Genomic DNA, 12890 nt, shown 5'->3' with positions numbered 1-12890 from the left:
TCTGAGGACTCCTCTCCTTCAAATTGGAAGATTTTCACCTCCTCCACAAAATTGGCCTTTTTAGGCTCTTTATTTCTCGTACCCACCCTCTGTTTTTTAGGTTGCAGACTTTCGGGATCAGGAGATTCTGGTTCCAGTTCCTGGGTTTCCAGGGGCCTTTTCACAAGTGGGGAAGGAAGCTTCCTCTAAGGCTTTACACCCCCCTTGCCCCTGTGCCTCCTCCCTGGGAACCGGTGGGTTGTCGGGGTTCTCTCCCCGTCATTGCTCTGGAGCACCAGACCCTTGATTTGACAAGTTCATTGGAGGGTTTTGCTGCACCCTCAACATGTGACCCAGATCCTGTGCCATGTTCTGGACCTGCCGCTTCAGTTGGGACACCCGCTCTGGCTGGTACGGGGTCCTCTCGTCTACCCTGGGTTGATCACGGGAAGGGTAACTGTCCCTTCTTCCATAATACCCCGGGTAAGGATAGTTTTGGAACCCCTCCACCCTTGACCTCCCCTCTCCCGGATTGGGCTGTCTAGGCTCAGGAAAGTGGGGAAAGAAAGAAGGGTTGTTTTGGGGGTTGACATTTGGCGGGGAAAGAAATTCAACCCAGAATTTGGGGAATTACTGCCCTCCTGGGGAAAGTGAGGAGGGAAGTTTCCTGGGTTGCCAGCCCCCCTTGGGCTGGAGGAATCCACACATAGCCCAGGATGGGTCTGATGCCCTTGTAACAGGGATGCTGTAGTCTGGGGAGTTAGGGGTCCCATTTGTGGGGTTACCTCCATGACTCCCTGTTTGGGATTGGCCCAAGGGCCTTCTGGGTCTTGGGTTAGTAGGATTCTGCGTTATTTATTTTTGTCTATAAGTTCAATATTCTGAACGATAATCCACTCATATCACACCCTTCTCCTGGAACCTGCCCAGTGACACTGAACCAGGAATCAGGCTAGTTTGCAAAGGTAAATATTTATTTATGTATTTGAAATTTAATCACAATAGGTTTTAATAGATAAACAACAATCACCAATGGGGTGACAGAACACAGAATACTATTTTTAATACAGTAGAAATAAATAATGAGCAAAACAAATGCAGCACAGAAAATAGTACTTTTGTGTTGGTTGAGATCAGATAGCACTATGATTAGAGGTTCCCCCTGCAACACCCCTCAACCCCCAATAGGCAATGCAAAGAGATGGAAGGAGAGAGCAGGTATTCAGGAATAGCACAAATCAAACAGAATATCAGTCCCACTTTCCCCCTTCCAACACAAAAGAAAAAAACGGAATTGACTGGTCAGCTGTCAGGATGGCTTTTACAATTGTCGTTAGAATTGACTGGGCAAAACAGCAAATGTGGTCAAAAATACTTAAATTATTCTAAATTCTTATGGGAGCCACTTTGAACAGTTGCACACAAGCAAAAGCAATGATTTAGTCCAAAGAAAACATTAGAAATCTTAAAGTCCAAGTTGGAAGCAGTTTAGAGCTATTTTACACGTGTAAAACTTTCAGATTTATAAAATCACGGCAAACTTTTCCTTGCACGATTTACGCTATAACGGTTTTGGGTTCTATGGATAGCTATGGATGTTAGGTACAAGTAGGATTTGAAATTTCGTTTCTATCACAAACATTGAGGGAGTAATAGAGGTTTTATTAAAAGTCAGTTTTGCGAGATAGAAAACAGAAATGCACTTTTTAAAATGACAAATGGGTTTGCTTATACTAGAGGATGACTATGAAAAAGCGAATACCACACATGGATCTTACAGTCACTTTATCAGGGTGACCTGCCTGCTAAGGAAACTCGACTTCTTCAGATGAGAAAAGTGTCTGCGCAAAGATCACAGGATAGTTTTTTTAAATGGACCGTCAGCTCTGGTCATAGGATTGGGTCTGGTCTAGGAAAGACAGCACATCAGGCACGGTACTGGATCAGCTATGCCAGTCGCCGGATTTGCACAGGATCTGCCCTCCTGGTCTGTGGGTATCTGAATCAGCTGGATGGCGAGTTCCTCAGGCAAGCCTAGTGGTGGCAAGCCAGAGAATTTCAGGATACTGGTTCAAAAGCCCTTCTCACACCACACAGCGCTTTACTGGGTGGAGAGAATACATTTGAGGATTTGGGCCTTGCTGGAAATCAATGGTCCTCTATTGCTGGCAAGAGATTTGGCATCTGGATCTGGAAGAATATTAAAGCTGGATGTAGTAAGCTGGATCAGAGTGCTTCGCCGGAATCAGGAAAGTGGCTGGATCAGTGAGTCCCTATGTGTTGTCAGCTGTCTCTATTTATCCTTTAAAATGACATCACAAAGTGGGTGTATGGGCTGGCTTAGCTAAGCTTGCCCCTGTGAGCTAGGATTGGACCAAACTTCATCGCCGCCTTGCAATTTGAGTGATTGGATCCAGGCCAGATGATGTCAGATTTTATGTTTTTTTTTTACAATCTTTAGAAACCTCCCTTTAGCCACTGGTCTCCAAATCTGATTTTATACTAAATGTACATTTCTACATTGGTCACCTTTATACAAATCACACACAAAGATGCCATAGTTTATGTAGCATCTGTTGCTCAAAATCCTGTAGCTGTAGGATCTCGTTTCAAACTTTCTACAGAATGTTGTCCTTTTTGCTATGAGCACAATTTCCAAACTTTATGCAACTTTCCACAAATGTGTGTGCTTAACATAGGGATGTGCGTGTAAATTTTCACCATTCTAACATTTATACATTTCGCATAAACCCACATATATTGCCATTCCCGTTCAGAATAAGCTACACGGTTGTACTAAGTTTTCAAAGGTAGTGCTAACAATTAGGTTAATTAATCTGCTATTTTCAGATTTTGCACCCCTTATGATAATAAGTTTTACACCTTCTAAAAATGTCCATTACATATCCTGGTACACCAAATGGTCAGTAGCCCCCTCCTTTGGAATTTTCTTTTGTCAGCCAGGAGTTTCCTGGGCTGCAGCAGTTTTACGACCCTTGGCACCTTCAATATCCTGGGTTGGAGGATGACAATTGTTTAGTCTTGGGCTAACCAGCAATTAGCACCTCCCTGTGAGTTTCAGCTGAGTGGAAGGCCCTCCTTCTCGGAGAAACCTGCTTTACCAGTTCTTGCAGCTCAGCAAGGTTAATTTATTCTTAATTAAAATCCAGCAAAAGCAAACTTATTGCATCAAATATAAAAACATTACTTTCTTAGCCTTAAAATCTGTGGGATAAAAGCAACTGAGATCTATATTCTTTTTAGCAAAAAATCCTTTTTATGTTTGCTATTCCGGCAGACTTTTGAGTTTTAGATCCCTTTAAAGTTTCATCAGTAACTCATCTGACAGCTGTCATTCAGGTAGCCCCGGGTACTGCACCCAGATTTTGGCATGGGCTGTCAGTTCACAGACTTTGTATGTTTCACAATGCTTCATTAGATACATGAATTTTAGCACCAGGCAAGATTTTGATTGTTGAGAAGTGTTGTGTTATGGGCATTTTTGAGTTTTTGGCAACAAAGCAAATGTCATTTGTAGGCACATTTTGAAGTTTCACTTGCAAAGTGCTTCTTTTCTCTCTGCACTCTGTTTGCTGGTCATGGAGCCCACTGGCACATTTCTGCAGGGTGTGCCCTATTGCACCGCACAGGTACCATGGATGGCAGGTTGTGCATCCCTCTTTTTGTGTGCTGAAGCACGCGTTTTTTGTTGGTTTTTGTAGGTTTTTGTAAGTTTTTGGCGCGCACAAGGGTTTTGCAGCCATTGTTGCTGTTTCTTTCCCCATAACTGGCAGGGTGATGCCGCATAGCATAGCGGTGTGGGTCAATACATCCTACAAGTTAAGCATCGAACTGGATATAGCTTAGGTTGATTCAGGAATGAGTCATAAGATACTGTCCTCAAACGCGTCTTTGTTCTCTGTGATATAGAATGTCGCTCCCATTCGGGATAGCGATTTTCTGGTAACTTCTAACACTCTCACATCAGATGCTCTCTTGCATGATAAGAAGCATTGTTACTTTGGCTGACAGTGCCTTTCCGAATAAATCCATGTTGTCAGGCCATCCCACATCTGAGAATACCTCGCCGTAGGTGGCTTGAGCATTTTGATTTCATTGAGCAATCTGCATATTAAATGGTGTTCTCCAACAGCTTGCCCATCGACATGCAGGTGACAGACTGAAATTGCTGAGCGTGCTGTATTAATGGTCCTATAAGCTTTCCCTTGCGCCCCCATTTGTGCTAGGAAATTTGCTATATGTACCACATCTGTTTCAGAGGAACGCACTTTCCTCTCTATACACCAGATGCTGATCTATATGCTTTCCTTGTTCCTGGAGCACAGGACTCTCAATAATGCACTCAGCCTCGCCCGATAATCCCAACCTGGCCCAGGATCTCCTGAAATTGACCATGCAATCAGGTTGAGGCTGCCTACTCATACCAATGGGTGGCTGCTCCCTCTGGGATTCTGTATGATGAATTTGTTCATCGGGAGAGCCTTCGGGTTGTCATAAGTCATGTCCAAAAGATTGGGGAACAAAGCCTGTTTCTTCTAATCTGGAGTGATGAGAATCAGAGGGACCTTCTGTCTCCTCACCTGGGCCAAAGTCCTCGCTGTCACTGAGAAATGGCGGGAATGCATACTCTCTGTGATTAGAGAAACACATCTGTTGCTTCCGATTCTGGATCTGGTCTCCAACTGAAGAACCAATGTAACTGTTTGTTCAACCTCGAGGCAAATACATTGGTCTGACACAGGCCCCATCATGCCACAAGTTCTTGCAATACTTACACGTCAAGCTTCCAATCACTGATATCCCTGAGGAACATGGAGTTCCAGTCGGCCACTTCGTTTTGCTGACCCGGCAGATATCCTGCTGTCACTGACACTTTCCTCTGTAGACATAAATGCCAAAAGTCCTTTGCCAAATCTACCAGCATTTTGGATCTCATGCTGTCCAGTCTGTTTATGTATCTGCCTACAGACGCATTGTCCATCCTGAGGGGCACACAACATTGCGCCCTGTCCTAGGTCCAACATCTCACTGCGAGCGACCCCAAAAGCAATTCTAGGCAGTCGATGTGCAACTCCATTTCTTGCTGTGACCATCTGCCTCCTGTCAACAGTTCTCTGCATCAGGCACTCCAGCTCTATCGGCTGGCATTGCACTCTATTACTAAGTCCCGGGATTAGCCAAATATTGCTCTCTTGTTACAGGCGTTCATAAGTTGTAGCCACCACTCGAGTTCCACTCTCGCTTCTCACAATGTCAGAACTCTTTGCTCATAAGATATGCCCCTCCTGAGATGCTGAATCTTCAGTCCCTGCAGGGCCCTGTAATGTAGTGGTCCTGGGAATATAGCTAAATTGATGATGCCAAGCGCCCCACCAGTCTAGCTATCTCCTGTAAAGACATCACCTCTTTGTCAGTGTGTTCCTGATCTCTTTTTTGATGCTGTTCACTTTGCCCAAAGGCAATCTTAATGCGCCCTGTTTCATGTCTACCACAAAACCCAGGAACTCCATGGTCTGCTCTTGTTGTAGCTGGGATTTCTCCCAATTCTCTGAAATCCCTACATGTTGTAGCAGTTCTAATGTGACTTTCACTTGATCTCTGATCAAATTCTTGACCTGACACATTATGCATAGGTCATCCAGATATGTGATCAATCAGATACCTTGCTCTGTCAGGTTGTTCACCACCGGTTTCATCAATTTGGTAAAGCACCACAGTGCCGATGTCAGCCCCAATGGTAGGCATGTGAACTCCCATGTCTGTTCCCTCCGGCGGAACCTCAGATATCTCTGGTGTTCTACTGCAATGTAAACCATTAGGTAGGCACCCCTGAGATCTATCCGGGCCAACCAGTCCCCTTGTTGTAAGATGTCTCTAAGGAGGTGGATCCCCTCCATTTTTAAATGTCTTTATAAAATGAAGCCGTTCAACTCCCTTAGATTGATAACCGGCCTCAGCTTTTACTATCCTTTTACCAGAAACATATTGCTTCTAAAGCTGGCTGCGGTATCTGCTACCTGAACAATGGCTGCCTTTCGCTCCAGCCCCCTTGCCTCCATGTATAGCAACTGCTGGTCTTCTTCTCTTTGCACTATTGGCCTTGGTAGCTTTACTTGCACTGGTAGGGTATAGAAATCTATGTGAAACCATTGGACTGTGTCTAGTACCTAAGAATCTCTGGATATGAGACTCTAGTTCTCTATTCATTGAGCAAGCCTCCCGCCTATTTTGGGTATCACTTTGTTTACTATTTGCGCTTGCTGCCTTGCGCATGCTCTCACATGTGTTATGCTGTTATCGTTCTGCATGCCGCCAACCTCTTCCTCAGCCTCTTCCCCTCGAGGGGAAGAATGGGTTCGGCTTACGGCCATCCTGTTCCTTCCATTGCCTCCTGTCATTGAAGCACCTGCTATATGCGTAGCGGCTGGCAGAGTGGCCCCTGCCTATGCCAGCACGACTGAAAACCTGTTTCCCAAAGACCCTCTTCAGGGATACTTGTGCCTTATCTAAGGCAGCGTAGGTATTGGCAAACCTCATTAGTTCCTGTATGAATGAATCTCCAAAATGTTTGCCTTTGGCCACAGCAGCCGCCTCTGAAGTAGCCAGCTTGCTTAGTTTTGGGTCAATCTTAACTAAGATGGATCTCCGCCTCTCTCCAGTGATCGCACTGCTGCCATTCCCCAACAGGCCCTCTAAACCCACCCCATCAAAACCACAGGGTAAATGCTCTCGTTATTCTCTTTTGCATCTTCTGCCATCTGCAGGATTTTCGTAAGCGATCCCGCAATGTCCAGCATTTTATCCTGACATGAAAGCCAGGGTCTATCCTGACCCTTCTTTATGTCTTTGACGTATCTGCCCATGAAGGTGACCATCCATTCATGTATATAAGGGGTTTCGGCAATCCCCTCCGGCAGATGTGCTCCAGGACACTCTGTCCTAAGCTTAGCTCTAGCTTCTTTTGCTAGAGGTGTCCTGAGTGCCACAATTTCTGTCTGCGTCTCCCACTCCGATAACCGTGGATAAACGAGGTAACCCGGGTTAAAGTCATCTCCGTCCTCCTCTTCATTCTCTGTGGCTTTCCTTTTCCTGGGAGCTTTCCTGTGTTTTCCCTCACTGGAAGATGATATTGTCTCTACCTCATCCTCAGTGGATTTCTCCTATCAGTCCTCATCTTCCTTTGCATCCAAGCTGCTTGAGGATATGTCCTGCCACCTGCTTTCCTTCACCCTGGACCTCACTGCTTTTCTTTTGCTACCTTTCACCTTTCGTGGTATGCCTGTGGAGTTCTGGGCATCTCGTGCCCTACAGGCTTTTTTCCTTCACCCTTTCTCCCTCCCAGGCTCGCATGCTCCCTTGATCTCATCCATGCCCCGGGAGAATTTCAGACAGTCTTCTATGAGAGATAATTGTTGGGACCCATGGCCCCTATGGCCTTTTCAATGACTTGGCCCATGCTGGGATGTACTTTTTTCTGGCTAACATGAGCCCTTTCTTTGTCACTAGAGCTAATCATTTTGCTCAGTGATTATTGGGAAATCTTAAACACAGGAGTCTTGGGCTTGTTCCCGTCAACATATATTATAATAGTGTAATGTAATGTATATCAGTGGGTCAGGTTATTGCTGAGTTCTCATCTTGCAGTTTTTACTGTGGACTGTGCTGGTCACTGTTTAATGATAAATGCACATACCGCTAGCCGGGGTGCTGCGCCGATAGCACAAGCTTCTGGCAGTCTTCTTGAGGTAGTATGCCTCGGGTTGTCCGTGTGTGACTGCAGGTTCTTTTTTATAAATATATACTTGTTGTATTTCACACTCCTAACCACTGGCTTGCCCACTGATCGCTAACGGTCACGGACGTGTGATTCAAAAAGCGCTGGAACTACAACACCCTGCTGCGTTTCAATCACCTCCTGTGACTGTTATGCTCCCTACCAGCTGGCTTGTTATGTTGCGACCGCCGGGGCCTGTCATGACAACAATGACGAACCCGCTGCGCTTGCACTGATCCTGCCTACGTGAGTGCTGCTTTCATCATAAAACAATGAACATTAAGTATTAAAACACTCAAGGAATACAGTCATAATAATGAAAAGTCTACTTAACTTGCTGCCCCAGCAGGGAAGAACAGGATAAGAACAAGATGATTTCAGTGTTTATGGGACTAGTGATGAGATGATTGGTCATGAGGATCACATGTTTTTGAGAAAGACCAATAATATATGGACTACCAAAGAGTCAAACTAAATGGGAGTTGTAGTTTTTATGTTTTGTTACTGTATATATTATTGTTTAATGTTTGATGCTAGAGAAGTAAAGTTGTGAGTGAAGCATAATCCGAGCCTCTGGGCCTTGAAGTAGAATCAAGATTCAAACAGAGCATTTAAAGGCTAGCAGAGTGCTTGTTTGGATGCCATGGGCCACATACTAAAAGGGTGTTTCTTCCAATCATTGAGTTACATTTGCATATACAAATAGCTGAGATTGTAAGGAGAATGTCATTATCTGAGGGGTGTGATGTGACGACTTGTGGGAGTAAGTAGCACATTATGAAGAAAGTAAGTTGACAACCTGTAGTAGGTGACGTAAAAACTTGTTCCAAACTGGCAACAACAGGAATAGCAGTTGTGACGTTATGATCATTTGGAGACATAGCTGCAGTTTAAAATATGTACATAGTTGTTTAAATGTGTTGTTGGATACTTTAAAGTGGTAAAATGGCATAACTAAAAACAATTGAAGAATCATGTATTTATAATGCCAATGATATCGAACTACCAAATTTCAAACATGCATGTACTTAAAACAATACTTTTCTCTTTTATTATGATTTCAGGTTGCCTTTGAATTTGGAGAGAATGAGATTGGGATCTTGGTTAATGATAAAAGCTACATAACATTTAAGTGTCGTGAGAAATGTTCTATGCAAGACATCACCTATCTTGAATTTCAGTTTGCCGAAGTTTACAAGGTTGAAGCTGTCAAGTTGCTTATACCTTTCATCCTTTTGTCCAATTGACCGGCTGTGCAATATTCATCGAGGAGGTTGAGAGAACATGATTGCTATGATTATGATTTGGGAACAAAAGTTACATTAAAATATTCCTCTCTGCTTTTTTCTTTCCAAAAAGCTTAATGAAAGTTTCATAAAGATAACAGATCCAATTCAATAATGAAAAAAACCTGATCTCTTAAATGAAATAAATTTGCATCAAAAAACTTACAAGCTTCTGTAAACAAAATAAAAAGTGCTGTGTTTTGTCCTCCAATTTACAGTGCTCTGTCGTGTGTCTGTATCTATGCATCAATGAGTAAAAATAATTATAATTATTTATTTCTTTATTTATGGTATTATTTCTCCGGTGCTGGGTGCCAGAACAGGGAGCAAGCCATTGCTGGAAGTAGGTACTGTAGTTGTAGAATGGCTGCCTATGTGCACATAACTGCTCAGTTTCAGGTGCTTTAGATGCTAAATGCTTGGTAGACGTTGCCCTCTTTTATCCTCCTGCTGAACCTGACGTGGTCGTGCTTATGGGGTAGTGCAGTGTTCTAGTTGATGGTTCCACTGTAGAGCAGTTGCCCTTTTTAAAGATGAGTCACATTGTTTAGATATTTGAACCTTTGGGAACAGCCCACATGGACAAGGAACAACATCTTGAAGTTTGCCCTCTGTTCTTCTGAGAAGAAGCGTAGAAGCCTGTAGGAGGGATTTATGTGGCTTGTTCACTTAAGGGCAAGGCCTAGTCTGGCTAACCTTTTCTGTACTCGCTTCAGCTGTGTCAGTCTTTGTTGGGCGGAGTTGGTATCGGTATCTGTTGTTAAAGCAGTTTTCACGGTCACAAGACACCCCCTCGACTGCTGCAGCAACAGCAAATTCACTGCAGCTCAGGGGTGGCATTTAAGATATGCTCCCTGTACCAAAACATTAATGGTCAGTAGTATGCATGCTGGTGGCAGGGTAATCTCTAAGAATGGGCTATGCTGAGTTTAGGCATAGTGCATGGTGCTACTTATGATCATGGCTGCCACATCCCAACTGATATCACACACGTGTCAACCCCTGTGAGCCCACTTTGCTATGGATGGGAATGTGTATTCGGTCAGATGGGCCGACACTGCCACATGGCAGGACAGAAACCCAGAGGACTCAGCCTCTTTTTAATTCTCTTTGTGACGGCCAGTAACACCCTCCCCCAGAGAATGCCCACAGCAAGCATCTTGGTCAATCTGCAGAGGTCTGACTTGCGCAAATCGGCCCAGAATGTATTACCCAGAAACCCTGGCAAAGTCTTAAATGTGGCAAAAAAACACATTTTCCGCATATTTCACTCGGCTCACCCACCGAAACATGCCACCAAGAACACATGGCCTACCGTCCCTCATTCCCACAGGTGTCCCGATGAAAACGGTACCTCACATGTGTGGGTGCACCTACCTGGGCGCCAAGGGGAAAGCCTAAAAGACCCCTACCCCCAAGTCTGTTCTGACAGCTGAATTTCACACTTTTTCCAGATGGGCACACCATACAGATATGGGCCTAGGGTCTCCTAGCCACCAAGGAAAACGGGGAACCCCATACATTTCCGAAAAGAGGACATCCGTGGGAATCTGCAGAGGTCTGACTTGCGCAAGTCGTCCTCAAATGTATTACCCAGAAACACTGGCAAACCCCAAAATGTGGCGAAAATAAAGCAATTTTCCGCACATCTCACTCGGCTCACCCACCAAAACACGCCACCAACAACACATGGCCTACCGTCCGGCGGCCCCACAGGTGTCCCAATGAAAACAGTACCTCACATGTGTGGGTGCACCTAAATGGCGCCAAGGGGAAAGCCTAAAAGACCCCTACTCCCACGTCTGTTCTGACAGCTGAATTTCACAATTTTTCCAGACGGGCACACCATAAAGATATGGGCCTAGGGTGTCCAAGCCACCAAGGAAGAAAGGGAACCCCATGCATTTCCGAAAAGAGGACACTCGTGGAAATCCGCAGAGCTCTGACTTGTGCAAATCAGCCCAGAAATGATTCCCCAGAAACCCAGACAAAGTCCAAAATGTGGCAAAAAAACGCATTTTCCGCACATTTCACTTGGCTCACCCACCAAAACACGCCACCAACAACACATGGCCTACCGTCCCACGGTCCCACAGGTGTCCCGATGAAAACAGTACCTCACATGTGTGGGTGCACCTAAATGGGCGCCAAGGGGAAAGCCTAAAAGACCCCTAACCCCAAGTCTGTTCTGACAGCTGAATTTCACACTTTTTACAGATGGGCACACCATACAGATATGGACCTAGGGTGTCCAAGCCACCAAGGAAAACAAGGAACCCCATGCATTTCCGAAAAGAGGACACCCTGGGAATCCGCAGAGGTCTGACTTGCGCAAATCGGCCCAGAATGTATTAACCTGAAACCCTGGCAAAGTCCAAAATGTGGCAAAAAAACACATTTTCCGCACATTTCACTCGGCTCACCCACCGAAACACGCCACCAACAACACATGGCCTACCATCACGCGTCCCCACAGGTGTTCCGATGAAAATGGTACCTCACATGGGTGGGTGCACCTACCTGTGCGCCAAGGGGAAAGCCTAAAAGACCCCTACCCCCAAGTCTGTTCTGACAGCTGAATTTCACACTTTTTCCAGATGGGCACACCATACAGATGTGGGCCTAGGGTGTCCAAGCCACCAAGGAAAACGGGGAACCCCGTACATTTCTGAAAAGAGAACACCCGTGGCGAAGCGGGCCAGAATTGTTTTTTTTGTGTTGCCAGAACAACATATGGCCTACCTTCCCGCGTCCCCACACATGTCACGATGAAAAGGATACCTCACATGTGTGGGTGCACCTACCGGGGGCGCAAAAGGAAAAGGGTAACCCACTGGTAACCCCATGCCTTTCAGCACAGCACATTTTGTTCATGTGGGCAACCTACAGATTTGGGCCTAGGTTGTTGAAGCCAGCAAGGAAAACAGGGAACCCCATGCATTTCCCAAAAGAGGACACTCGTGGGAATCGAAAGAGGTCTGACTTACACAAATCGGCCCTGAATGTATTACCCAGAACCCCCGGCAAAGACCTACATGGGAGAAGGGTGCCCAAGGCCAGGGATATTACCGCCGACTTTGCTGGAGCCCTGGCTGCCCTGCGTTACAGCTTCTCCCCACCAGGGAGTCTCGGCATTGTGCCAATACCTCCCCGAAGGGAAAAGCTGTAATGCAGCCCAGCCGCAACTCCAGGACGGTTGGAGGTGATGTCCCTGGCCTTGGACATCCATGTACCATGTGGGTGTACCGTCCCCTAAGCACAGCAGCAGCTCCAGGGAGCCCCGGCAGGATCCCCATTCCTCCCCGGAGGTGACATCTGTAACGTAGCACAGCCAGAGGTGGAGCCTAGGCTTGCAGACGGACAACCCACGGGGAGGGATCTGTTCCCAGGGAAACACCAATGTTCTGCTGGCATGGGGGGCAATTTGTGTCCTGCCCCTGCAATTGTGTCCCCCCCACCAACATATCTGCCCAGATGGCCCATTCCTACCCACACCACCAACAATCCAGTCCCAGTCTCACCCACCCCACTGACAGTGGGCTTTAACCATAGAATAATAAATAAAACAGTACTCACATAACGTTGCAGCTGCTCGTGTAGAACAAACTTTAAATAAAACAAAAAACATGTGTTACCTACGGTCACACAGCAAAAACAAATAATTTTCAAGCATGCCCCACCCCTTGCAAGCCATCCCTGGTGTCCGACTGAACCTCACCCCCCACAGAAAACCCATTTGCCCCTTCCTATGGGCAGATATCTGCCTCCAAGGAGGCCTGCATGAGGTACAACTGCCACCTATTTTGGGTGAGGGGGGAGAGGTGCACCCC

General features: G+C 45.8%; 1 protein-coding gene across 1 annotated transcript in view; it reads left to right on the top strand.

The window, feature by feature from the left end:
* Window positions 1-9332, top strand: part of LOC138527594 (16 kDa beta-galactoside-binding lectin-like) — a 156171-nt gene extending 146839 nt beyond the window's left edge. Inside the window, exon 8 of the mRNA XM_069638887.1 lies at window positions 8839-9332. Within this exon, the coding sequence (XP_069494988.1) occupies window positions 8839-9021 (183 nt within the window). The 3' untranslated portion in view covers window positions 9022-9332. The remainder of the gene's footprint in view (window positions 1-8838) is intronic.
* The last annotated feature ends 3558 nt before the right edge of the window (window positions 9333-12890 follow it).

The sequence above is a fragment of the Ambystoma mexicanum genome, chromosome 14 (assembly GCF_040938575.1).
Source record: "Ambystoma mexicanum isolate Mex_15411 chromosome 14, UKY_AmexF1_1, whole genome shotgun sequence".
Taxonomy (NCBI): Eukaryota; Metazoa; Chordata; class Amphibia; order Caudata; family Ambystomatidae; genus Ambystoma; species Ambystoma mexicanum.
Note: the sequence above shows the minus strand (reverse complement) of the source record. Positions and strands in the feature narration are given on the sequence as shown.